Source organism: Leuciscus leuciscus (assembly GCF_965113295.1).
Source record: "Leuciscus leuciscus genome assembly, chromosome: 5".
Classification (NCBI taxonomy): domain Eukaryota; kingdom Metazoa; phylum Chordata; class Actinopteri; order Cypriniformes; family Leuciscidae; genus Leuciscus; species Leuciscus leuciscus.
The window spans coordinates 50,718,723-50,745,497 of NC_138729.1; the positions used below are offsets into that span (position 1 = coordinate 50,718,723).

At 39.7% G+C, this 26,775-nt stretch overlaps 1 protein-coding gene and 1 long non-coding RNA gene across 5 annotated transcripts in view; one reads left to right on the forward strand and one right to left on the reverse strand.

The window, feature by feature from the left end:
- Positions 1–1,356: 1,356 nt before the first annotated feature.
- mtmr4 (myotubularin related protein 4) overlaps positions 1,357–26,775 on the reverse strand; it is a 100,306-nt gene continuing 74,887 nt past the window's right edge. For all 4 annotated transcript variants that reach the window (XM_082171212.1, XM_082171213.1, XM_082171210.1 and 1 more), the window contains 11 exons: positions 25,300–25,481; positions 19,568–19,696; positions 16,805–16,916; positions 15,581–15,776; positions 14,589–14,774; positions 13,198–13,368; positions 11,835–11,989; positions 9,446–10,688; positions 7,924–8,034; positions 4,532–4,620; positions 1,357–3,269 (listed from right to left, as the gene is read on the reverse strand). In XM_082171212.1, the coding sequence (XP_082027338.1) occupies positions 3,092–3,269; positions 4,532–4,620; positions 7,924–8,034; positions 9,446–10,688; positions 11,835–11,989; positions 13,198–13,368; positions 14,589–14,774; positions 15,581–15,776; positions 16,805–16,916; positions 19,568–19,696; positions 25,300–25,481 (2,752 nt within the window). In that variant the 3' untranslated portion in view covers positions 1,357–3,091. The remainder of the gene's footprint in view (positions 3,270–4,531; positions 4,621–7,923; positions 8,035–9,445; positions 10,689–11,834; positions 11,990–13,197; positions 13,369–14,588; positions 14,775–15,580; positions 15,777–16,804; positions 16,917–19,567; positions 19,697–25,299; positions 25,482–26,775) is intronic.
- The window catches only part of LOC309499849, a 61,874-nt gene continuing 57,162 nt past the window's right edge, over positions 22,064–26,775 (forward strand). Inside the window, exon 1 of the long non-coding RNA XR_014206362.1 lies at positions 22,064–22,984. This is a non-coding gene — a long non-coding RNA (uncharacterized lncRNA). The remainder of the gene's footprint in view (positions 22,985–26,775) is intronic.

Sequence of the window (26,775 nt, forward strand, 5' to 3'; positions counted from 1 at the left end):
TTCGCAGAACTGGAAATGATCTGTTTGGGAAATAAAAAAGCATGCATCCACTAGACATTAGATTTAATGCAGTACGTCATCTCAAAATCCGTCAATGGTGGGGAAAGAGTTCATGTATTTAATGTTAACAAATGAAACATTGTAAAGCGTTACCTTTTTTAATAAAGTTTTGTATCCTTTATGATTTATAAATGCAGTGAACAAACCGTAAACATCTGTATTTTTATTAACTAACATTAAAGGAACACTCCACCGTTTTTTTAAATAGGGCTTATTCACCTTCTTTCCTACACTTAGATAGGTGGGCAAATGAATTTCTTTTCTCAGTGCATGCATTGTTTTAGTTTGACAGGGTCAAACTTTGTGGGATTTCATGTGTTGCGCGATATCTCTGAGCTCAAGTAGCAGTGCTTCCCCCTAATATAGTCCCAAGTCAATATCTGCCTAGGAAATCGCCTAGTGGTAATCTGCATCACTATTTGTACTCGTTGTGAATATGCAGGCCACAAGTAGTAATTAGGTGTTTTTTTTATTATTTTTGAATCACTTTTACTCAGGACATGCTAGCTGGCAACAAAGGATTCCATTCATTGTGCTAAGCTAAGCTAGCGCCGACCCTGTCAAACTAAAACAATGCATGCACTGAGACAAAAATGCATTTGCCCACCTATCTAAATGTAGGAAAGAAGGTGAATAAGCCCTATTTCAAAAAACGGTGGAGTGTTCCTTTAACACGGACTAATAAATGCTGTAAAAGTTCAGAACCGGTACAGGCCTTGATGACAGGATTTTCTTTGTTTTAAATGTAAATGTTAAAAATAATAAATGGCTGCATTTAAGAGAAAAATGCTAATAGCTTATTTTAGGATTCAAGCTCCATACACAGCATGATTTTGAACAAATTCATAATGGAAAGAGGATGAATAACCTTACCTCACCGCTGGCAAAATGAGATTTCAATAAAACTCGGCTGCCTATACAGTAGAAATGCGAAAACGTTTCTGATATCAGTCCTTCCTAACTACAGAAAACAGGAAAAAAGAGCTAGTTTCTACCTTTTTGGCAAATAGATAGAAAAACTACAACACCCATAATGCACTGGGGCATGGTGCCGTCCAAGGCCACACCCACCAGTCTGCTATTGATACGCTTAATGGAGTCAAATACCGCCTTGCTTTAGTAGGAAATACTTCTTAATAAACTTTTACTCATAATGCTGTCGACTTGTCTCGTTCCCGGATGCAAGAATAAACTCATACACGTTCTCCGAGACGCTCATGGGCCGAGAAATTCACATTTGCATTGTAATAAAAAGCGGTTCTTTATAAAGTGACACTTTAACGCTGGACACAGACGGCTGATAAAGACGTATCTTTTTATTTAACCCATGGGATTGAACTTGTACAATGCATATCTTTACAACAATTATTCACTAAGTGACAGATTTTAGCCACTATTACAGACCAAATAACTATACATCACATTTCTGGGTTCCTTTTTAATGCTTTAACTCAAAAATGTGTCCTTCATTAAACACAATGAAAATGAAAAATGAAACCAAAAAGAAAAAGAAAAAGCAAAGCAGTGTTTTATCCTGTTTTATCCCAACGTCGATTCTCAACCAATCATATCCTCACTGTTAAGCATCTAGCTATTGTACCACTGAACATGTTAAAGTTACATGGTGAATGAATCCATAAGAAATAAACAAAACAAAAAACACATGGCACTGATGAGAACTTCACCATTATTAAAAATACACGATCAATGAAGGGGGAACCGGGCCTGAAGACGCGGACGGCGTGAAAGAAAGGGGCGGGGGAAATAAATCATAGCACTTATTTTGAATATGCATTTCTATTGTGTGATGTTCACGAGACCAGGAGCGAACAAAGACGCAACCGTGAAACCCTCGAATGCCGAAAGTCCGTTTTCAGTTTCCAATGATCCACCCGTTCCAACTCGTGAGATCAAATCAAGATGTTGTAAAAGTACTGTCATTGGTTTATTCAGATGAAGTTGTAGAAAAGAAACTAGTACACTAGTATTCTGGCTAAAGATTCGGAAATAGAGCAGTGCAACATGGCTATAGTTTTACCGTAACGTACAACAACGACGACACACACATTAACGGTGCATAAATGTTCAGCTTGTTCTGTTTTTCTTTCTTTCTTTTCTTTCTGCTACAGACGCTCAACCAGCCAAGATGAACATGATGGAAGTCTATATATGACTGACATGTTGGGAACTTGAGTTTGGCATTTAAAGTTTAGTTGTGTGTGTGTGTGTGTGTCTCACATAAAATGAGAGTGAAAAGAACGTTTCACAGTTCAGCTGAAAAGCGCCGTTTTGAAGGGAGTGGCTGAAAATAAAACAAAAAGGACAAGAAGAAAGACGTCCGTTCTGTGCACTGCCCCTTTAACACCACAAAACTGCAATCGAAGCAAAGCAAACCGGCAGCTTGTTCAGTAACGGCAGTCCATGAATCCTCCAAAACAACACAAATGAAACGAAATTATACATTCAAGCTTCATATCAGCAGACGACAGCAAGTAAACAACTGCAGATTTCTCCATTTTGGTCTCGAATCCCCTCCATAGTGCACAAAATAATAAGGATACAAAAGTAGAATTATTTCATTTTTTTTAAATAGTGTAGCAGCTTGATTTTCATCTTAAATAGTGAGCCTCTTGATGGACACGTATGGGGCTTTGAGGGAAGAGGTGATTGTCCTACGTGTGTGTGTGTGTGTGTGTTTCATTGGTGATGTGTAGGGGGCCATGAGTGTGTGTGATAAGATGATTATTGAGATGAAGAAACGCCTCTCTGTGCATCTGAACCGCAGATGGGTTCGGTTTATGTCCTCAACCAGAGAAGCTTTCAATCAGTTCACTTTCAAAACGCCCCTCCATCACAAACCACGCTCGTTTTTTCCATCCATCCTCTTCCTCAAGTCGATCAGTCTCAGCGGATCCGGACTCAAAATCACCCTCCTCGTGCGTCCGGGGTGGGGGGAGGGGAGGAGGCCGAGAGCAGCTCCTCCTCTAAATGACGGGCATCTGTCTGCACACGCGCGCTGTGATTGGCCGTCTCAGCTGGACGCAGTGGCGATGGGTTTCTTGAGCTGTTGTGAGCGTAGTTCTCGCGTACGGGACTCCAGCAGGAGGTCGTAGCAGGTGTTGCACACCAGAACCGGGTCGTAAAGCTGCTGGTCTGGGATGGGCAGCTTCAGGTGGCAGCAGTCTTTACAAAACACGTTACCACAGTTCCTGCCAGAATACCACACATTCAATCAATCAAACAAGCAATTAATCACATGTGCCACACATGCAAGTAGTGCTGTTCTTGTTAACTAACAAAATATCAATATTAGATGAAAAACGTAAACTTCGTTCAGTTAGTAACCAAGTAGCAACATTTCTAATTGTATTTTTTTAAGTTGAAGAACTAAAATTAAAACAAAAATTAAAAGCTAAACGGAAATATTTAACAAAACTAATATTTAAAAAAGCAAGCAACAAAATTGCAAAACCTTAACGAAAGCTAAAAAAGCTAATTCAAAATAGTAATAATACTATAAATGATACTAAAACTAACACTGGCTATAAAACTAAACTAATATTCTATAAATTAACCAACCGATTACATGTGTATATATATATATATATATATATATATATATATAAATAAAATTAAAATACAGTAAACCAACAAACTAATCAATTACATGCACTATACATAGTGTTGTTCTTGTTAACTTAAACTATTCAAAAATGTATTCGGAAAATTGAAAAAGCTAAAATAAATGATAAATATTACATGATAAACGTGCACTTTCAACTAAGCTGAAGTACTAAAATGACTAAAAATAAACTAAATAGAAATATTGATTTAAATATTTAGATATAAAAAAACTATAAAAATTTTCAAAGCAAGTAACACAATTACTAAAAGCTAAACAAATTAAAGTATATAAAAATAAGACCTAATTTTTAATATTTGTAATACTTAAATAGTATATAAATAGTACTAATAATAAAATTAACCAACCAATCACATAAATCTATAAATTCTATATTTTATGCTATTAATCCAATCAAATATTCTATCAAAGTTTAAAATCAAATCTGACAAATATATAATAAAAACAACAACGCACAAGCATCAAAAACAGGACTCTTTAATCTTATAAGCACCGAGCTATTTTAATTATATGTGATAAATCAATTGATGTGAAGTTCAGTACATTTACTACATATTTAACATGACTAATAAATTTAGGTCAAGGTTACAAAAAGCAGCTCGGCAACCCTTTACAATCAACACAATCAGCAAGTCATGTTCAGCTGATCCAATCATTTCTGCTCTCTACACATGATGTCAGTGCAGTCCAGTGTGTGAGGGGTGTGTGGTGTGTGAGGTGTGTGAGGTGTGTGAGGTGTCTGAGGTGTGTGAGGTGTGTGAGGTGTCTGAGGTGTGTGAGGTGTGTGAGGTGTCTGAGGTGTGTGAGGGGTCTGGGGACGAGACCCACCTGCAGTGATGCCGACGCTTGGCCATCCAGAACTCGCAGTCACAGTTGAAACAGTGAGAAGCCATGTGATCCGGGACCCATCTGGTGACCTGAGAGACGGGAACCAGGATATTAGTGTCACTGAGAACAACTGAGGGGCATTACGCCGGTTTCACACACACTCCGTTTGCAGTGTGTGTGTGTGGTGCACTGAGAACAACTGAGGGGCATTACGCCTGTTTCACACACACTCCGTATGCAGTGTGTGTGTGGTGCACTGAGAACAACTGAGGGGCATTACGCCTGTTTCACACACACACTCCGTTTGCAGTGTGTGTGTGGTGCACTGAGAACAACTGAGGGGCATTACGCCCGTTTCACACACACTCCGTTTGCAGTGTGTGTGTGTGGTGCACTGAGAACAACTGAGGGGAATTACACCTGTTTCACACACACTCTGTTTGCAGTGTGTGTGTGTGGTGCACTGAGAACAACTGAGGGGCATTACGCCTGTTTCACACACACTCCGTTTGCAGTGTGTGTGTGGTGCACTGAGAACAACTGAGGGGCATTACGCCTGTTTCACACACACTCCGTTTGCAGTGTGTGTGTGGTGCACTGAGAACAACTGAGGGGCATTACGCCTGTTTCACACACACTCCGTTTGCAGTGTGTGTGTGGTGCACTGAGAACAACTGAGGGGAATTACGCCTGTTTCACACACACTCCGTTTGCAGTGTGTGTGTGTGGTGCACTGAGAACAACTGAGGGGAATTACACCTGTTTCACACACACTCCGTTTGCAGTGTGTGTGTGTGGTGCACTGAGAACAACTGAGGGGAATTACGCCTGTTTCACACACACTCCGTTTGCAGTGTGTGTGTGTGGTGCACTGAGAACAACTGAGGGGAATTACACCTGTTTCACACACACTCCGTTTGCAGTGTGTGTGTGTGGTGCACTGAGAACAACTGAGGGGCATTACGCCTGTTTCACACACACTCCGTTTGCAGTGTGTGTGTGTGGTGCACTGAGAACAACTGAGGGGAATTACACCTGTTTCACACACACTCCGTTTGCAGTGTGTGTGTGTGGTGCACTGAGAACAACTGAGGGGAATTACGCCTGTTTCACACACACTCCGTTTGCAGTGTGTGTGTGGTGCACTGAGAACAACTGAGGGGAATTACGCCTGTTTTACACACACTCCGTTTGCAGTGTGTGTGTGTGGTGCACTGAGAACAACTGAGGGGAATTACGCCTGTTTCACACACACTCCGTTTGCAGTGTGTGTGTGGTGCACTGAGAACAACTGAGGGGAATTACGCCTGTTTCACACACACTCCGTTTGCAGTGTGTGTGTGTGGTGCACTGAGAACAACTGAGGGGAATTACGCCTGTTTCACACACACTCCGTTTGCAGTGTGTGTGTGTGGTGCACTGAGAACAACTGAGGGGCATTACGCCTGTTTCACACACACTCCGTTTGCAGTGTGTGTGTGGTGCACTGAGAACAACTGAGGGGCATTACGCCTGTTTTACACACACTCCGTTTGCAGTGTGTGTGTGTGGTGCACTGAGAACAACTGAGGGGCATTACGCCCGTTTCACACACACTCCGTTTGCAGTGTGTGTGTGTGGTGCACTGAGAACAACTGAGGGGAATTACGCCTGTTTCACACACACTCCGTTTGCAGTGTGTGTGTGTGGTGCACTGAGAACAACTGAGGGGCATTACGCCTGTTTTACACACAGTCCGTTTGCAGTGTGTGTGTGTGGTGCACTGAGAACAACTGAGGGGCATTACGCCTGTTTCACACACACTCCGTTTGCAGTGTGTGTGTGGTGCACTGAGAACAACTGAGGGGCATTACGCCTGTTTCACACACACTCCGTTTGCAGTGTGTGTGTGGTGCACTGAGAACAACTGAGGGGCATTACGCCTGTTTCACACACACTCTGTTTGCAGTGCGCAACTGATCCGCTGTTTACCACAAACACAACATTTATTCACTATTTTTATTTCAAATCCAAAAGTTGTTACTAAAGTTTTTTGTCAGAATTGCAATTCTCTTTTTGTACAGTTATAAAGTCTTTCACAGACTTATTCACGTTTAAACACTCAATTTAGTGTTTAATTCATCAGTTATTTGTGCTACTCATGGCAAGTGTTTGGCCTGTCTTTGCTTTACCACAGGCTTAAAATAAAAACATGACTGTGAAAAATAGTAGTATAATTTAATTAAACGCATTTATGGTGAGATAACTACATTATAATGTCAAACTGTGTTTATTTTGACCACGGACCATGTGCTGTCACTTTAAAGGAATAGCTCACCCAAAAATGAAAATGAACCCCATGATTTACTCACGCTGAAGCCATCCTAGGTGTATGACTATCTTCTTTCAGACGAATACAATCTGAGTTATATAAAAAAAATGTCCTGGCGGAAGCTAGTTATTTTAGTCGATACAGTTTTAAATATGGATATTTCTTTGGGACACTTTTATGATGGATAGATGCATTTTTATGATGGATAGATGCATTTTTATGATGGATAGATGCACTTTTATCATAAATAGATGCACTTTTATGATGGATAGATGCACTTTTATGATGGATAGATGCATTTTTATGATGGATAGATGCACTTTTATCATAAATAGATGCACTTTTAACATAAATAGATGCACTTTTATGATGGATAGATGCACTTTTATGATGGATAGATGCACTTTTATCATGAATAGATGCACTTTTATGATGGATAGATGCACTTTTATGATGGATAGATGCACTTTTATCATAAATAGATGCACTTTTAACATGAATAGATGCACTTTTATCATAAATAGATGCACTTTTAACATGAATAGATGCACTTTAATCATGGATAGATGCACTTTTATGATGGACAGATGCACTTTTATGATGGACAGATGCACTTTAATCATGAATAGATGCACTTTTATGATGGATAGATGCACTTTAATCATGAATAGATGCACTTTTATTATGAATAGATGCACTTTTATCATGAATAGATGCACTTTTATGATGGATAGATGCACTTTTATGATGGATAGATGCACTTTTATGATGGATAGATGCACTTGAATGGACACAAAAAAATGGTGCCCATTCACTCCCATTATAAAGTGAGTAAATCATAGGCTAATTTTCATTTTTGGGTGAACCATCCCTTTAATTTAGCACATGCAGCACAGCAGAAATGTCTCCGTGAGGAAATGAGCTGCACTGCTGTATACACACCGGTCCAGGAACGCATTGACGGACCGTATCCGTGCGCAGTGTGAACGCTGTAACCGGTTAACACGGGTGCAGGAACGAATCCGCACTGCAAACGGAGCACGTGTGAAACAGGCGTTAGGAAAGAGTGTGGATCCCTCACCTCGGTGTCCTTCCTCTCGACGCGGTCCCAGCTGCCCTCACTGAAGCGATCCTCGCTGTGATTGGACAGAGAGTCTTCCTCATCACTGCCGTCTGACTCCCGCAGGCACGTCTGGAGGGGCGAGAGACAGAAGACACTCAATGCAGACCCCGTTTACACCTGGTATTAAGATGCATGTGAGCATCGCATTTGCAGTGAAAACACGAATGCATCCTAAAGGAACAGATACACACCCGTCAATCAAACACTGCACTGTAATATTTCACAATATTTTACTGTATTTATTAAATAAACGCAGCCTTGGTGACCAGAAGAGACTTTTCTAAAACATGACAAATACATTAAACCTGCAGTTACAAATGCATAAATGTTTGGGTTGCACCGATATGAAAAATTAAGCCGATAACTCTTTATATTTGAAAGCCGCTAACCGATATATTGGCCGATAAATCGAAATCACTTCAAAAAAGGAAAACACAGTTAAGTCCAACAAGTCTGTCAAACAGGCTGTATAAAATTATATAGGACATCATTATAATTGTGTGCTTGGGGCATGGCTTTTAATGGTGAGACACTTGTTTTTGTAATCACTCTCAAAAAAATTTGTTTGGGGGGGATTTATCAGCCAATAAAGCCCAAAAAATCCAACATATAAAACTAAAACTACCAGTAGGTGGCGGCAAGTCAATGTTAATGGTCGATTCATTAAACCATTCATTCAACAGATTCATTCAGTGAATTATTGCCTTGTGTTGCTCAGAGATGCACAACAGTTCTGCTGTGGCTTTGGTTGAAACTATTTTTGTTGGCAAAACAGAGCAAAAACAGGCGATATTGTGTCCACAATCCACTCTGTGTGATTCAAGTGGTCGAGCTAGGAGTTCAGAGAGCTGGTAGCAGGTTTTTTAATTATTATTTTAAATATACAATTTTTATATTATTTTTACTCCGAAACACAATTAAATCATATAACAATTAGTAGGCTGTTTCTGTTTTTACATTCCCAAATTTAAGACCTCTTAAAATGATATTTAAGATTTCTGTTATACCATTTAAGATATTTAAGACTTTAAAGGGGTGGTTGATTATGATTTCACTTTTCTAACTTTAGTTAGTGTGTAATGTTGCTGTTTGAGCATAAACAACATCTGCAAAGTTACAACACTCAATGCACGAGCTCTTGAAGCACCGCCCCCTGTGCCGGGAGCAGCAGCTCATTTGCATTTAAAGGAACAGACACAAAACTGTATTTTTGCTCACCCTCAAAAAGTGACAACTTTAACATGCTATATAACAATATCTGTGGGGTATTTTGAGCTAAAACTTCACATACACACGGGACATCAGAGACTTATTTTACATCTTGTGAAAATGGCATTATACCACCCCTTTAATACCCTTAAATTGATAAAACTGAAGAGTTTTCTGGACCCACATGATAAATTCACTTTCATTGAAATCAGTTTGCATGTCCAAACACCGGTCTGATAGGAAACGTGCATATATAGGAACATAGACTTACGATATCATCCTCGTAGTCGACATCCGGTTCGGAGGGCGGCGTGCAGAACTGTTTGCTCTCTAGTTTGAGCTGGAGCTGTCGAACCTGCCGCCTCAACACCTCCACCTCCTGTTTGTAATTGGATTCGATCTGTCGCAGCCGCTGCTGCACCGCGTCCACCGCCACCGGCAAACCGTCATCGTCCAGGTACGCGGGCGTCTGAGATGGAGCCAGAGATCCGCCTGAGGAGGGTGAAGAATGGGAGGGTAGAAGCTGCCGGAAGGACGGTCCCATTGCTAACGAAGAGGCGGCTGAGGAACAAAGCGCGGCGTAGCTTGAGTTCTTCACGGCGGAAAACCAACCCGACTGGATTGGACTTCCAGGAGTGCGCAAAGGGTCACGACGACAACACGGCCCACCGTTTGCACTTCCACCATGGGTGCGAAGAAGCTTGTTTGCCAATCGACGGCCATGATAGCTCCCGTGTTGAATGGCGCCACCGCAGGCCGACTGGACAAGGCCCTGGACGCTGTCCCATTGGGAGCCTAGTAGGGAAAGATCAGTCAACTGGCTTTGGGAAATAAGGCGCCGCGCAGCTTTGGCGTAGTCGGCGGGGGGTGGCCGTTCTCTCACAGAAACAAGTTCTCCATTTCTTAACGCCTCAGTCTTTTTTACATCAACAGGGATGTGCGATTCAATCCTAGCTGGAGCGATGGCGCTTTGCTCCGTTAGCGTCTCCACGGACGCCTCCATTGGAGAACAGTGTTCGAGCTCGGAGTTCAAAGAGCTGCTAGTGTTTTCTACGTGTGCAAAGCCATTACAAAGAGAAGGTGAATTTGAAGGTGTGGAAGTGATTTCTGCAGTCCTGACTTCCTCTTCCTGCGGTAAAGGTGGGAGGGGACTGATTGGGATTGGAGGCGGGGCTTGATTTAAAACAGGAAGAGGTGGGGCCTGATCTAATGCTAAGGGGTGGGGCAAAGACGGCAGTGGCTGGGTTGTCAAACAAGGTTCCACCCTTACATCATCCTCATGTTGCTCACAAGATATCGAAGAACCTAATTCCTCACACGTCTCCAGCTCCTGCTCATCGCTGACCAATCCAGTGATCGACGTGTCCTGGATCGCCAACGGCTGATTGGACTCCAGCGCTGGCCGTCCCTCCTGGCAGTGCTTGTTCAGGTTAGGGTCACTTGAGGTGCGAGTGAGCGTCACGCCGTTCTCACAAGCAGACACCAAGTTGTCCATCGACCGTGTTTTGGGGAGCCTGAGTGAATGGAAAAACACACAATGTCAATATGCTTCAGTTTTCCACAAGAGGGCAGAATCTGAACACACAACTCAAAGCATCTCAGTATAGCAACTCATTGATAAATGTTTATAAAAACTAAGGTTTTTATAAATAAGGTTTATATTTCATAATATACAATAAACAAACAAGTTTTATATTAACAATAATTATTTTAAAAGGAAAATAGGTGTTATTTTTAAGACTTAAAAATGCTGACACTTGAAAATATTTTGCTAGAAAAAAGGCAAGTAAAGCAAACTAAATGTATTATAAAAATAAAACAATAATATTTGATACAAATATTTAATGCTTCATAAAATACTTTGCTTTTTGTTTAACAAAAATACTGGCTCTTAGTGACATTTTTCGTAAAAAAAAAAAAATGTCTCATTAAAAATTATTAGTTTTTTGTTCAAACATACAGACACTTACAAATATTTTTTGTTAAAAAAAAACACTGAAAATGTGTCAGGGCAAGTAAAGCAAACATTGCTTTATAAAAAATAAATTATAAAATGTACATTAATAATATATAATAATAAAGCTTTATAACATTGCTTTTTGTTTAATAAAAATAATGGCTCATAAATATTTTGTCACAAGGGCAAGTAAAGCAAACTAAATATTTTAGCAAAATAAACATGTAATGTTTTATCAAATTATTTAATGCTTTATAATAAATACTTTTGTTTAGGTTTTTTGTTTAACAAAAATACTGACACTTAAAATGATTTTGTAAAAAACAAACACTCAAAATATCACCAAGGCAAGTAAAGCAAACAATATTTTATTCAAAATTTTTTTTTTGTTCACTTTAATATATAATAATAAAGCTTTATAACAATACTTTGCCTTTTGTTTAATAAAAATAATGACACCTAATATTTTGCATAAAAACAAACTTAATGCTTTGTAAAGAATACAACATTTAATGCTTTTTAAAAATAAAATACTGATACTTGACAGTCCTGCAATCTCTAATTGTAATTAAAAACCTGAAACTTTTGCATCACAATATTACTTTCGGGAAAGTTGTTTGGAACTTGTAAATACAGATTTCTCGAAGCAATATGCGGACAAGTGTAATTGTGAAGCAGTGTAATCTGCAGTTAACTCGGTCACCTGTCGAGCGAGCGCGAGGTGAACTCCTCTCCTTGTGCCGACGGGCTCAGGTAGATCTCCATGGCGTCTTCGGCCGCGGTGCACGGCGATGATGTCGGCAGATAAACGGCCGTCCACAACTGAAGAGCCCGTGTGTGACATACGGGCTGCAAAACCTGCAACAGAGGCAATCACAGACGTCACACACACACACACACACACCAACGTCTTCACAGTGACCGTGGCGTTAAATCCAAGACATTTATTGGCCATTACAAAAATAAATTGGAAATTTCTATGTCTTTTAAACGGTTCTCTTAAAATATCTGCAAATTTCCAGGTTTGGAAAAGGCACAGAAATTAACAAAATCGTACAAAGTTATAGAAATGTATAAAGTAAATATAAATTGTTTAGCTCTATACAGTCAAACCAAAAATTATTCAGACACCAGATATAAAATATATATTTTTTTTTTACTAGTGTGTGCAGGACACTATAGTTCATTTATGTAAGTGAGGAGAGCAAAATAAAGTAAACTGTGACATATTATACCCAAAAAATTCTTCATACAGTGTCTACCAGTAAAATGTATACATTTACATTTATTCATTTAGCTGACGCTTTTATCCAAAGCGACTTACAATTGCTATATATGTCAGAGGTCGCACGCCTCTGGAGCAACTAGGGGTTAAGTGTCTTGCTCAGGGACACATTGGTGTCTCACAGTGGATTCGAACCCGGGTCTCTCACACCAAAGGCATGTGTCTTATCCATTGCGCCACCACCACCCCATGCATTTTTTCACGCGGCTGGCGGATTTTTCCAATTATTTTCAATGGGAGCGTATACAAATTTGGGACCAAAAATGAATCAGACACTTTGACCTGACCATGTTTTGCTTAAAGGTGCAGTCTGTAAGAATTAGTCCCGCCCCTCCTCCACTGTGATTGGACGGCTGGGTAAAAAGTGACAGTGATGAGTGCTGCGTTTTACCCAAAGTTGAACATTCTTCAACTCTTAAAGACGTGGCGCTCCCATTGAAAACAATTGGAAAAATCCGCCAGCCGCGTGAAAAAATGCTTTGTGTGGACACAGGGCCTTAGTATCATAATTCAAAATATTTGCAGCATTGACTGCTTAAAGCTGATTATAGACCTCGTTTTATAATTAATGAACTTGCACAGTTATTGAACTGAATCAACACTGAGCTCACTTGAGCTGAATAATGACACTAGCTACTTTATTTGATGACGTTTGCATAATTGATTCTGTTATTTTCCTGTTTATTACTGAAACAATCTGTTCTTTATAAAGCGCTGTAAAAATTAAGGTGACATGACTTTATGTGTGTGTGTGTGTGTGTGTGTGTGTAGGTGTGCTGACCATATCATGGCAGGGGATGTAGAGGAAGTTCTGGAAGTTCTTGTTTCCGGTGCGAAGGAGAGACCAGACGGAGCATGTGCGTTTGTAGACGTTACGAGCCTCTCGCTCTTTTGCATTATTGCACAGGAATGTGCCGTACAGACAGGAGTACGTGTGCTGAACCAGCTTCACCTAGAACAACAACAGAGCGAATCAGAACAACATCTGGATGTGACCTACAGATAATATAAACTGATCATTTATCCTTCCTGCATGATCCAGCCAATCAGGCTTCAGAATCTACAGACCGCTTCATTGATTATGATGGGAACCATGTAGTCTGGCTGCATGTTCAAAAAAGTTTTTAATGTTGTTTATGTGTCTATGTGGTGTTTTTAATATGCTTTAAGACAAACCATGTGTAACTTCATAAGTCGACACCATTGCTGAGTATTTTCTCCTTAAAACTGCAGTGAACCAAAGACAGTCTCAAACACACGCTTTGAAATCGCTGGTGTTTCTGACGTCACAAACTACCTTGTAACCAATCAGATCAACGTGTGATCGTCAACCAGTGGATCTCTGAGCTGAGTGAGTGAGTGGAGGCGGGGCTCATTTGCATATTCATAGAACCACGTATGCTAAATGAGGCAAGGGTGTCGAGTTACAGTCAAGCATGAACAATTTTTTTCAAGGAAAAAAACATTTAAATATGTCATTTTGGTGATCAAAGATGAGTTTTAAGGGATACAATTATTGAATACAAGGGGACTTTAACTAAAAATATAAGTTTAGCTCAAATTCTGAGGCTTATTTTTTTAATTACACCAACGTTTTGGTCTTTCTTAAGGTATGGTTTGCCATTTAAAACAGGCAACTGATGTGTTGATTGGCTAATTACTTATGCTATTTTTCAGTTGTTGACCAAATATACACAGGGTTCCCACACCTTGGTTAACTTCAAATTCAAGAACTGGACTTTCCAGGTCCAATCCCCTCAAATTCAAGGACTTAATGTGGGACACATTTGTTGTGTTCAACAACAAACGTTGAGGGACCATCATAGTAGTTTTGTGCGCGCGTGAACATCATGGCAACGTACAACACCAAGTACCTCACGCGGGAAACACTTAACGTAACACATAAATGCGCGTAACTAACGTAAATCAAGCAAGCTAGTGCGCATAGGCCACGGAGGGTTGGCGAAATAACACTTTCATCCGACCGCAGGGAATAATATGGAATTTTTCCCAGAAAACTTATTGCACAAAATAAATTCAAGCACTTTCTTTTTTTCAGATTCACAAACTTTCAAGGATTTCAAGGACCCGTGGGAACCCTGTATACAGTATTTACACATGACATTTGAGTCAATGCCCAGCCCTACTATAGATAAAGCAAAGGTTTGGTACCAGAAAGGCCTCGTTGAACTCGAACAGGCAGGGGAACTGCTTCAGGAGCTGATGAACACAGTCCAGCCACTGCAGGAACACCGGACACTGTTCACTCACGTCATCACTGTTCTCCTGATGACCACAGCGGTCCGCAAACTTGTGGCCGTAATCCAACCACTCGGTCTCCACCAGCACCTGAAAACCCTGCGGACACAATCCCAAAGATGACTGGAGATCTAGAAGATGAAGCAAATGTTATATGATCGACTTTAACTGCACTGACACTATCAGATGAGAACAAAATGAACTGATTATACACCTTTTTTTTCCCTACTTACTATATTAATGCACTGTAAATGCATTTATTTATTTATAAATGTAATACAATTTATTTATTTATATTAATCAAAATGTTTATTTTTTATCTAATTTAATAGATTACCTTATTCACATTTATTTAGCAACTATATAGATAAATTAACTACTTTTTTTCAACAAAAATGAACCATCACTGAACTCACTTAATAAGCCCATCGGAAACTATAGTTGCCGTAGAGTATATAGTCGTAATTTTCCATTATAAGTCATTTTCTAGATGTTATCCATGTTTTATGTCTCAAAGAAATGCAAGCAAACAACCAAATAAGGGATTTTAAGAAAGAAAAAAACTAAAACCTGGGGAAAATAAATGCACAAATTCACATAGGACACTATATTAACACGACTATGCATGAAACCATTCAGAAAAATGTGGACACAAATGGGTTAAGCTGGACTTTGACACTCAACTTTGTTGCATTATTTTTCCTGTTATCTCTGTAAAGATGCTTTGAAACATCTGTATTGTAAAAAGCGCTATATAAATAAAGGTTACAGGTGACATTTTAATCAAATTTATTTATTTTAATCTTATTATTATTATTATTTTTTACAGTTTTCCTCTAGACTTTTCCCTTGCAGTCCCAAACCCCCTGTTTTACAGGACAGGAGCAGCACTTCTTCACATGTACCTCTATGGTTCTGTAGAAGGGATCCAGAAGGATCTTTGAGAGGGCCACGATCTGCGGCGTCCGATCCCATCCGTCTGAACAGTGGACGAGCACCGGACGTCCCTCACGCTCCACCGCAGAGCACACCAGAGTAGCAGCTTTCAGCATGACGGACAGATGCTGGAGCCAACGGGTGCTTTCCAGAGCCGAGAGCCAGCTGGACAGAGCGAACCGGAGACTCGGGTTACACAAGCAGAAACTACGGCTGCACGACGTTGAAGAAAAATGTGTATGTGACCCTGGACCACAAAACCAGTCACATGTCGCACGGGTATATTTGTGGCAATAGCCAACAATACATTGTATGGGTCAAAATTATAAATTTTTCTTTTATACCAAAAATCGTTACGATATTAAGTAAAGATCATGTCCCACAAGAATATTTAGCAAATTTCCTACCGTAAATATATAAAACATTTATTTGTGTGAGTGAATGCAGCACAATCATGAACATAAATGAACAACTTTAAAGATGATTTTCTCAATGTTTCGATTTATTTTGCATCCTCAGATTCCAGATTTTCAATCATGCATTAATTGAACTCGATGCATTTGAACTTTAATGCATAACTTTATCATGAATAATTGTTATAATGTACATCATGAATACCTTTATAATGCATTGTACAAAAAGGCCTTAAGCAAAGTGTTAATGTAAACTGCTGTGCATTCGATGCTTTACTTGTCAGCCACGATAACACAATGTCTTTGAATTATCTTCATTTAGAGGCTTTTATTTTTATTTTCTCAGCTAATGTTTTTTTCTACATATATTTAAATATAAATATATAAATAGAATATATATTATTTAAATTTAATATACAAACAAAAGTTTTGGGTCAGTAATTGTTTTTAAATTAAGACTATTTGCATTAAATTGATCAAAATCAGCAAATCCTCATATTAGAATGATTTCTGAAGGATCATGTGACACTGAAGACTGGAGTAATGATGCTGAAAATTCAGCTTTGATCACAGGATATAAATTACACTTTACTATATATTCACATAGAAAACAGTTATTCTAAATTGTAATAATATATCATATTTTTACAGTTTTTTTTCGATCATATAAATGCCACCTTGGTGAGCAGAAGAAACTTCTGTCAAAAACATTAAAAAAATCTTACCAACCTCAAGCTTTTGAACAGGGGTGTATATTAATGTCAGCGATGCAGCACTTACTTGCCGGGATCTGGGATCTGACTGCAAACCGCTCGAAGTGACTGAAAGCTGTTTCTGATGGAGTGGATGTTGGCCATGCCCATAAACATCACCTCACAGTTGGGATAGTACTCTAAAAACACAAGAGAGAAAACAGACTTCAGTCAACAAACAAACAACAGCTGTGTTTCCATCCAAAGGTGTGAGTTCAACGGATGCGCACAACTGCAATATTGCATAAAACATTTGAGAATAAAGCAGCGTTTCCATCCCGCGTATTCAAGAGAACAAAACATCACTTCATGGGAAATTTGTGCAAAATATATAATTATATAATTATTGCAATCTGGGAAGAAACTGTGGTCCCTTTTCCCTCCATCATAAATGAGTGTGTCTCAGAGTGTCAGACGAAACACAGTAAACGGATGCTGGTGTTCGGGAACACAATCGTGTGAGACGCTTCTGGAGGGAATTAAACCCAATCATTCTGATGACAGACTTTGACTCCGGCGTTTCAGAAACACCAAACCAACATCTGAGATGCTGCGATGCGATTGGTCCGCTGGTTAGTCCAGTTAGCCAATCACAGCCTCAGTTGAGGCAAAGTCACTTGAGTTATTTGTTTGCGCATCGAGGGATTTATTCAGTAAATGTGTTTCCATCGTTGTTTATGTGCATGTCTTCTTATCGAATAAAAAATGTTATCCGCTTAAAATTGAGCGCATACGTTTTTTTATGCACATTTTTAGAATTCATCCAGCACTTCTTATGCTGCGTTCACACCAAACGCGAATATGCGTCTGGCGCGAGTGATTTCAGTGTTAAGTCAATGGTAAGACGCGTTTACGCGCGTCTGGAGGTCTTGCGGCGCGAATGAGGCGTTTAGCGCGGCGCGGTAGACGCGAATTCGCCTCATTCGCGCGAACTAGACGCGAATTGAGCGTCTGGCGCGTTTCGCGCGTTAAGCGCGAATTGTGCTTTTTGTGCATCACGCGTTTGACGCGAATTCGCGTCTGCCGCCCGAGTTGAAAAATCTGAACTTCTGCGTCAATTCGCGCCGCGTTAACCAATCAGGAGCCTGCCTGCTTGCTGCTGTCACGTGGTGAAGTGACAGTTTAATGTTATTTTATGTTTGGCCTCAATCAATTATTTTGTAATATGACTAAAATGCACAAAAAAGCAAATCTTTCACATAAAAACTCGATTTCAATATGAGAGATAGCCAACTCATTTGTATTGAATGCTATTTATTCCATATTCTAGATTAGCCTATATGAAACTTTATTAATCTAATGTAAAGACACCAAACACAATTAAGTGTATAAAAACTTTTCAAAAAAAATAACAGGACAGGTTTCACTTTTGGAGGCTGCCTCCATTTATTATCAAAACAAAAATAAATGACAGATGGTGCGGGAGAGGGTGAACCTCGCGCCGGGCTTTACAGCGCGGGCTCGTCAGGCAGCGACCACTCGAGGCCGAGGCTTTATACGGCCTACGCTGTCCTCGTCAGCGTCCTCACCGTTAGGTCCACCAAACCTACCTCCTGGAGCAAATTGTGAAACTCCTGAAACCCTCCGGAGGTTTTGGTGGACCCGAGTACAGCGACGATGTCCCCTACGCAGCTGTTTCTGCTCTTCAGATCATATAAGAGCGGTGACTCTCTCGATTAATGCTATTGCTAATGCTCGATAAACATCTAAAAAAGATGGCCGCCAACAGCTTAGAAACTTTCGCCCCCTGACTTCGCCTTTGACGCGCGTAAATTTCGCTTCAAACTTTTGATTTTACGCGCGTCAATTTCACTCTTGACGCGCGAATGCACACAAAGTGGTCACGCGTATAACTAGACGCGGCAGGCGCGAATTTTGACGCAGATTCGCGTTTGGTGTGAACGCAGCATTATGCGATATCCTAAAATGCACATTAAAAATAGGTGGATAGAAACAGCTAGTGATGTCCACCAATGTCAAGAGACTATCATGAGTTGACGCGCACTGACTAGGGGTGTGCGCGTATATTAGAATTTTCGATCTGTAAGTGTTATTCGAATTTTTACTCGATTATACAATTTTTTCAGAAATGGTGACAAAAAAGTTTAAAAAAATTAACGTTTTCGTTAAACGTCATTTAAAGGATTAGTTCACTTTCAAAAACATTTTTGCTGATAATTTACTCACCCCGATGTCATCCAAGATATCCATGTCTTTCTTTCTTCAGTCGAAAAGAAATGAAGGTTTTTGAGGAAAAAGTTCCAGGATTTTTCTACACAGAATGGACTTCAATGGCAACCAACTATTCCAATGTTCAAAGAAGGTTCAAATGTCCAAATGTTTCCAACGTGATGACGCAATACGTGGCGCATCTCAGAGATGGTACAAGACAGGCATTTGTGGTTAAAAAGTATATATATATATTTTGCTTTTTAGAAAATGGCCGATCGTTTCGCTAGATAAGACCCTTATTTCTCGACCGGGATCGTGTCGAGACTTTGAAGCTGCATTGAGACTGCACTGAGAGTTCTTTGAACATTGGAATAGTTGGTTGCCATTGAAGTCCATTCTGTGTAGAAAAATCCTGGAATGTTTTCCTCAAAAACCTTCATTTCTTTTCGACTGAAGAAAGAAAGACATGGATATCTTGGATGACGTCGGGGTGAGGAAATTATCAGCAAACATTTTTTTTTTGAAGGTGAACTAATCCTTTAAATAAACAAATATTAGATTTTTATGAGCCTGAATATTCTAATACAAAATGTAGAAAAATGCCCATCCCAGCACTGACCTTCACACTCGCAGCCTCCTCCTTTGGCACGGTTCGCCACAGCGGCGGTGTATGAACGGGCATCGAGAATCAGCAACTTCTGGGCCGCGGCGCTGGCGTCAGGAACGGGACATCCCGTCAGAGACGAGTCTGAGGACAAGACAGAGTGGATGAGATTAGAAAGAAATACTGACACACTGCCTACTACACACTACACTGCATGAACGGCATACAGGGGGCAGATTTTAACAGGGTTAGGGGCAAAAAATGGCATCAAAATGAACAAAAATATCCCCCAAATCGAAGATAAAGGGACAAAAAAATATATGTATCACTTCACAATAAGGTCCCATTAGTGAATGTGTTATTAACATTAACTAACGACAAGCAATACATTTGTTACTGTATTCGGGTGAATGACGGTTAAGGATTTAAAATGTGAAGAAAAATAAAACTGGCAAAAAATTTAAATTGTAGGACTTTCTATACTTAGAGTGTTGTGTATGTAATGCAATGATATTTACACATTTCAAGAATGTAATTAACCATTTTTTTGGTGAATCAGATCTTTTTCCCCATGAAAATGTCATTCCTGGGTAACGTAATGAATTTTTAAATTAACTACATTTCTACCATTGTTGGCATATACAAATGTACTGATCTCCATATTTGGAGCTCAACAAACAATTAGTGCTCGGAAAAGTACATTTGAATCACAATTAATATAATCAATTTGGGATTTCATATAGACATGGGCTCATTTTTGGCTGCTGATAACTCAAAATTCAGGAAAAAAAAAACTGGAAAATGTTTAAAAATGTTTTCCAATAAAGTAAATAAGACTTGTTTTATCATTAACTCAACAAAAAACTGAATTGTGTAATCTAACACACAAATATGGGTTAAATTAATTGCCTGTGTCATTGTTAGCCGGAATGGTAATTAATCATGATAATCTGTTAATGTTAGTTGCCAAAAAAACAACTGTTCATATGAGCAGCATTAAACAGTAAATAAAACAAACACACGTCAGCCTTTGCCGTATATAAAGATAGCTTTTGTTGTTGGTAACAGTCTATAATTGTGAAAGTATTTGACATAAGACAACACGGACACAATTGTTAGAACTGGTAAAAAATGCAAATATTACACTAATCAAAAACAGTGTGTGAAACAGTATGCAATAAACCATTCAACTCAAATCACTGTCAAAGTGTCTAAACAGATGTTAATGAAAGTGAAGTGAACCACTCATTTGGAGAGACTTTTATGATTATGATAGGACACAATTATGACTATACTCGTGACATTTTTACAACACCCCGCAGAAATAAGTTTCAGTATGGCAGAGAGGTGAACACAGCAGGCGAATAAGAGTAAGCCGGCCCATAAGACTCGTTTTAATGCGACACAAGTGCAGATATAATTCTTCAGTCTGTCCCGCTGGAAAAATCAATGCTGAGAAACTTCTGGCATCACGACAGCACTGATTCTTCCAGCACATGACAGCCAATTCACTTAGAAGCATTAAAGATGAAAGACACTTTACGGAGGCCAGGCAAAGCTCGACCGGAAGAGCCCGGAGATGAGTCTCGACTCAGCAAAAACACTGGAACATCCAATTAAAAAGAGTGATCGCATAAAGCAATGCGACTCAGGATAAATGATTCTTGGAACTGAACCACCATGCAATTAATTAACAAATGAATAAATTACATTTTACATTGAAGATAAGTAACTTGTTCATCCAAACCTCCCCTCTGTGCACAATACAATAAATAAATAGATAACATGGAATATGAATGGTTTTCAAAGAGTAATGCAGCAAATGCACGGCACGTAAAGCCTGTGCATCACATTAAGCAGAAGCTTTTATCCAAAGCGACTTGAGGTTGTGGAAAAATCACAGGCAATTTGTCCTAGAGCAAACAATATTTACAGTTCACGATGCCAGCTTCAGTATAACAAAAATAGATGATTAAATAAGCTAGAGCAGAGGTGAATGAGTTGTTTGTTTGCGTAATGTAAGTGCCTTGGTAAATGGCTATGGATCAGAACTGTCTCATTCACTCGGATGTACATAATTTCTCACATTGCATGAAACCCGAAACCCTTGCAATATAACCGACTTGTGATGAAGCTGCATCAAAATACTTATTCATCTGCTACTTGTTGATGCGTGAAGCTCCTCTTTAATCATGCGGCACTTCTCTTTTATTAATTTAGCCCTGTTACAGTTGAATGAGCAAAGGGGTTTAATACAGGGTCTAATGATCTAGCAAAAATCATAATTTTGCAGTTTTTATTGTAACTAAATATTTTTATGAACTCTTGAATTTCCCATATGGGTCAATACAGCCAATCAGCCCATTTCACTGAGCCGTTACTCAGCCACCATAGAGCGTGTGTTAAAGTTAACGTGCAGGCTTCATACTAGGTGCAATGGACTAAAGAAATCCACATTTGTTACCATTTTTACCATACCAATGCTTTTTTACTTTGCAACTTTTCAACAAAGCTTTTAAGCTAAAGTTTGTGCTATACTGTAGGTAATAATGGTCTAACAAAATTAAAAAGCTTTTAGTGCACCATTCTTTTTAAATAACACTTTAAATTCACATCGCTATATAAATAAAATATATAAATAATTTCAAAACCAATAAAAAGGGGGTTATAAAAAAAGTTTGGTACTAAAGTAAAAAAAAAAAAAAAAAAAATCCAAAATTTGGATTTCGTTAGACCATTACCTCTAGTAATAGCTTTGACGCAATCTCTATAGTGGCAGAGAAAAGAACGAGAGCATTTCCGTGGTATTTTGCTGTGTTTCCATTGTGTTGTGTCTTGATTCTGCAGTGTTGTCAACCTATATTTGCTTATTGAAATTTTCGTTGTGTCATGCACTACTGCCAGAGCCTTACAAAAACATGGTGCAAAATGGGTAGCGCTTTATTTCACACACACACACACACACACACACACACACACACACACACACACACACACACACACACACACACACACACACACACACACACACACACACACACACACACACACACACACACACACACACACACACACACACACACACACACACACACACACACACACGGGTAATAACTAGGTAGTAACCCTGAACCTACCCCCAAACCTAACCTTAACCCATATTGTTACCTTATATTACCCAGTACTTTCTTAGGTAAGTTTACTGTAAGTACATGTACTGTAAAATAAAAAGCAACCTCAAAATGTGTGTTTCATCTCCATGTAGCAGGACACTCATTCACGCTTACAAATCAAAGATTTTACACTTCTAAGACACTTTTAAAAAGGACAGGGGTGACAAGGGAATCAAAACAACTAGTTGAAATGTAAATTTGCCAGATTTAAAGGGGTGGTATAATGCCCTTTTCACAAGATGTAAAATAAGTCTCTGATGTCCCCAGAGTGTGTATGTGAAGTTTTAGCTCAAAATACCCCACAGATTTTTTATATAGCATGTTAAAAGTGTCACTTTTTGAGGGTGAGCAAAAACACAGTTTTTGTGTCTATCCCTTTAAATGCAAATGAGCTGCTGCTCCCGGCACAGGGGGCGGAGCTTCAAGAGCTCGTGTTATTTTACCTCACACACACATGCACTGAAAATTTCAAAAACTTTTAGCCTTTTATGTTCAAACCGGAGTCAGACAATGATGGAGAGACTCAAGAAGAAGTGACAACATGTAGAAGCAACAGGACATTTCTGAATGGTTAGTTGATGAATTTATGAAGCTGATGTGTAGTTATCTTCTAGTCATTGATTAGCATATTCTGTCTTGATAATCTATAAATCGTGTTCAGGGGGCGGGGTTTATGTCAATTCTAGGGTTGGTGATGTCACTAACCCGGGAGGAATGTGGTGTAGTCTCTACCAGCCGTTTGTTGTAGTCCTTAAAAAGCTATTTCTTTAAAAGCAAATATCTCCCTTTGCTTTGAACTTTGAGCGTCGTAACTTTGCAGATGTTGTTTATGCTCAAACAGCAACATTACACACTAACTAAAGTTAGACAAGTGAAATCATAAATCAACCACCCCTTTAAGTTCAGTTACTGTAGGTAAAGTCTTCAAGAAAAGTGAATCATCACGACACTTCACTTACACCGCGGCCGTTTGGGAGATTGAGAATAGAAACAATCTCTGGTCTTGCAAAATAATGCACCATCTGCATTACAACCAACCTGACATTGTCTACCGCATTTCCGCAGAGCGTTTCATCCGTTCGCGAAGCGTCTGATTGTGAGGATGTTGGCATCGGCTCTCGACTCATTAGATGGTGCGGTCACGACCGTAATTAGAGCGCGTTTACTCTTCAACTGCGCAAAAAAACCCTCCTGCCAAATTCCCTCTCAGACAACAGCCTGCAAACTCATTTCCAGGCGCTCCTGCAGTCGAGTCCGTGGCACCTCGGCCCGCCTCATTCCCAGCACACATTGGCAGTGTCAGAGAGGAAACGTCCGTAATTGAAAAGTTTTCCCATGGCAAAACCCATGATTCTTAGCAATCAGGCTGGCGCGAGCCGTTCATCTGCAGTCCAACACACTTAATTGTCTCTAGACGCGTTTACGCTCTTCATTTGTGGGAAAGAACGAGGGTGAGAACGCATTTTAAGACAGAAACTAATTACTAATGACATTTCCCCCCCAAAACATATACAGTAATTATCTGACAGAGGAAGGATTCAATGGTCTAAAAGACGATTATTTGGAAAACTCTTTGGAAAACAAAACATGTTTGTACTTACAGGCTTTATGCATTTCTAATGCACGGAATAACTAGTTCACAGACTCACTCGCCACAATTAAAATTCCGCAATATTAATACCCCAATTAATAAAACCCCAACCAATTACATACAATAAACAGAAATCTGAACGTTTGATCTTAAAATGTATTAGTAAATGTTGAGAGTAACATTAACTAAGATTAACACAAGCTGTAAAAGTATTTTTCATTGTTATTTCGCGTTAACTAAATGTTACGTATTGTAAAGAGTTACCATAACTTTCAATATACTTTTATTTTCCTAATATATCATTCTAATTACACAAGTAATTTAATAATGCACAAATTAATTAGTTTGTAAACTCTCTAATTAATAATAAAAGTCATTAAAGGATCGGATTGCGATTCAAAAAACATTTTAAATCTCTATTTTTTTTTTTCAGTGTCTGAAACGGTTCGATAAAGGATTCGGCGTCTCTAAACTCCGCCTTTCAGACAGCCTGCTCTGCTCTGATTGGTCAGACGGCCCAGTCTGTTGTGATTGGTCAGAAACCAAATGGTCATTAGCATATCTGAACATCAGCTTGTTCCTCAGCTCTTGATACACAGTGATACGTACAGTAACGATGGCATGGGTTTTACCGTATTAATCTCAAAGGGGATTTGCTTTGGTCTTCTCGACATGAACAACACGAACCAAACTCTTCCAGTCTCAGATACAACTACAGTGTTTGAGGGCGGAGCAAAGAGACGCTGTTCAGCCAATGAAAACCACAGGCTGGCATTATGCAAATTTCTTACGTAGGTTCGTGCAGGAAATAAGACTGGAATTACTGACGACTCGTTTCAGCAGTTCAGTTTGGGAGACAATAACTTGATTTATGGTTTGATCTTTGAAACTTTGCAGAGCGTTTACATTCACAAACAGCCGTATTACACACTGCATTAAAGAGAATATCTGAAAAAACGTTCAGTGTGTTGTCAGCGTCTCACCGAAGTCACTGTCGCACGAGTCGGGTCCGTCTCCCCTGCTCCTGCAGATCTGTGGCCCGGCGTCCAGCTGACAGGCCTTCGCTATCGACGTCACCAGATACTCGTCCTCAGTGTTCCTCCAACCCCACCAGCTGATCTCCGGCTGACTGCAGCGCGCGATGACCGCCCCGTTACGCTGGTGCCTGACGGACAGAGCCAATCAGAGGACATCAGTCACCCGGCAGGGGCGCATTCTTAAAGGGATAGTTCACCCAAAAATTAAAATTAAACCCATGATTTACTCTCCCTGAAGTCATCCTAGGTGTATATGACATTCTTTTTTCAACCATCAGATTGAAGCTCAAAAAAGTGCATCTATCCATCATAAACGATCTCCACACGGCTAATAAAGGCCTTCTAAAGCAAAGCGATGAGTTTGTGTAAGAAAAAAAAATCATATTTAACACGTTACAAAGTAAAATTCTAGCTTCCGGCCAAACGAACATTCGGATTCCACTTACGCCTGAAGCGCAACTAGTGACGTCAGAAGTAGCGTAGCGCGTCATGGCATGGCGTAAAGATCAAACTCGCATCAGTGACTCTCAGCTGATCCACGTCTACCTATAGGAATACGACGCCTATCACTGTATACATATATAAGCTCCTTCAGTATTATCAGCAGCTATCGCGTTTCTCAGGAGATAATTACCCTCCTCCCTCCCCAGCTCCACCTGTCAGTCAGGATTTGGCCTTCTGATTCCCCTTGAATCAGGGGGATTATGTTGTACCTTAAAATCTTGAATTAATGATATCTGCATACATTCATGTTGGTTCTGTTCTGTTTACCCTAAGGGGGGGTTATTGCTGCTAGACTGCACGGATGCGCAGGGAGTTCTCGCCCAGAACAGAACCATACCGCCAATCCTAACTCTATGCTAATTGTCAATCGTATTTGACGATAGTGGTCCTGACAGAAATCAGCAGTACGTCGCATTACTCACACAAGTTTTAAATATGAATATTTTTCTTACACACACGCATCGCTTCGCTTCAGAAGGCCTTCATTAACCTCCCTGGAGCCGTGTGGAGTTCGTTTATGATGGATAGATGCACTTTTTGAGCTTCAATATGATGGTTGCAATCCACTGCCATTATAAATCTCGGAAGCATCAGGGTGTTTATTAATATAACTCTGATTGTATTCGTCTGAAAGAAGAAAGTCATACACCTAGGACAGGGTTCCCACACCTTGGTTAACTTCAAATTCAAGAACCTTTCAAGAACTTTCCAGGTCCAATACCCTCAAATTCAAGGACTTAACCCTCTGAGGTCTGAGGGGTTTTTGGGGTCCTTGAGATGTTCTGACATGCCCTGACATTTGTGCTTTTTTCAGTTGCTTATAAACATATTAATGGCAAAGGTATAATTACACTCTATTTAGCACAAACAGGGCTACCATAATATGTGAGCAACATGCATGTACATGTTTGTATTTTT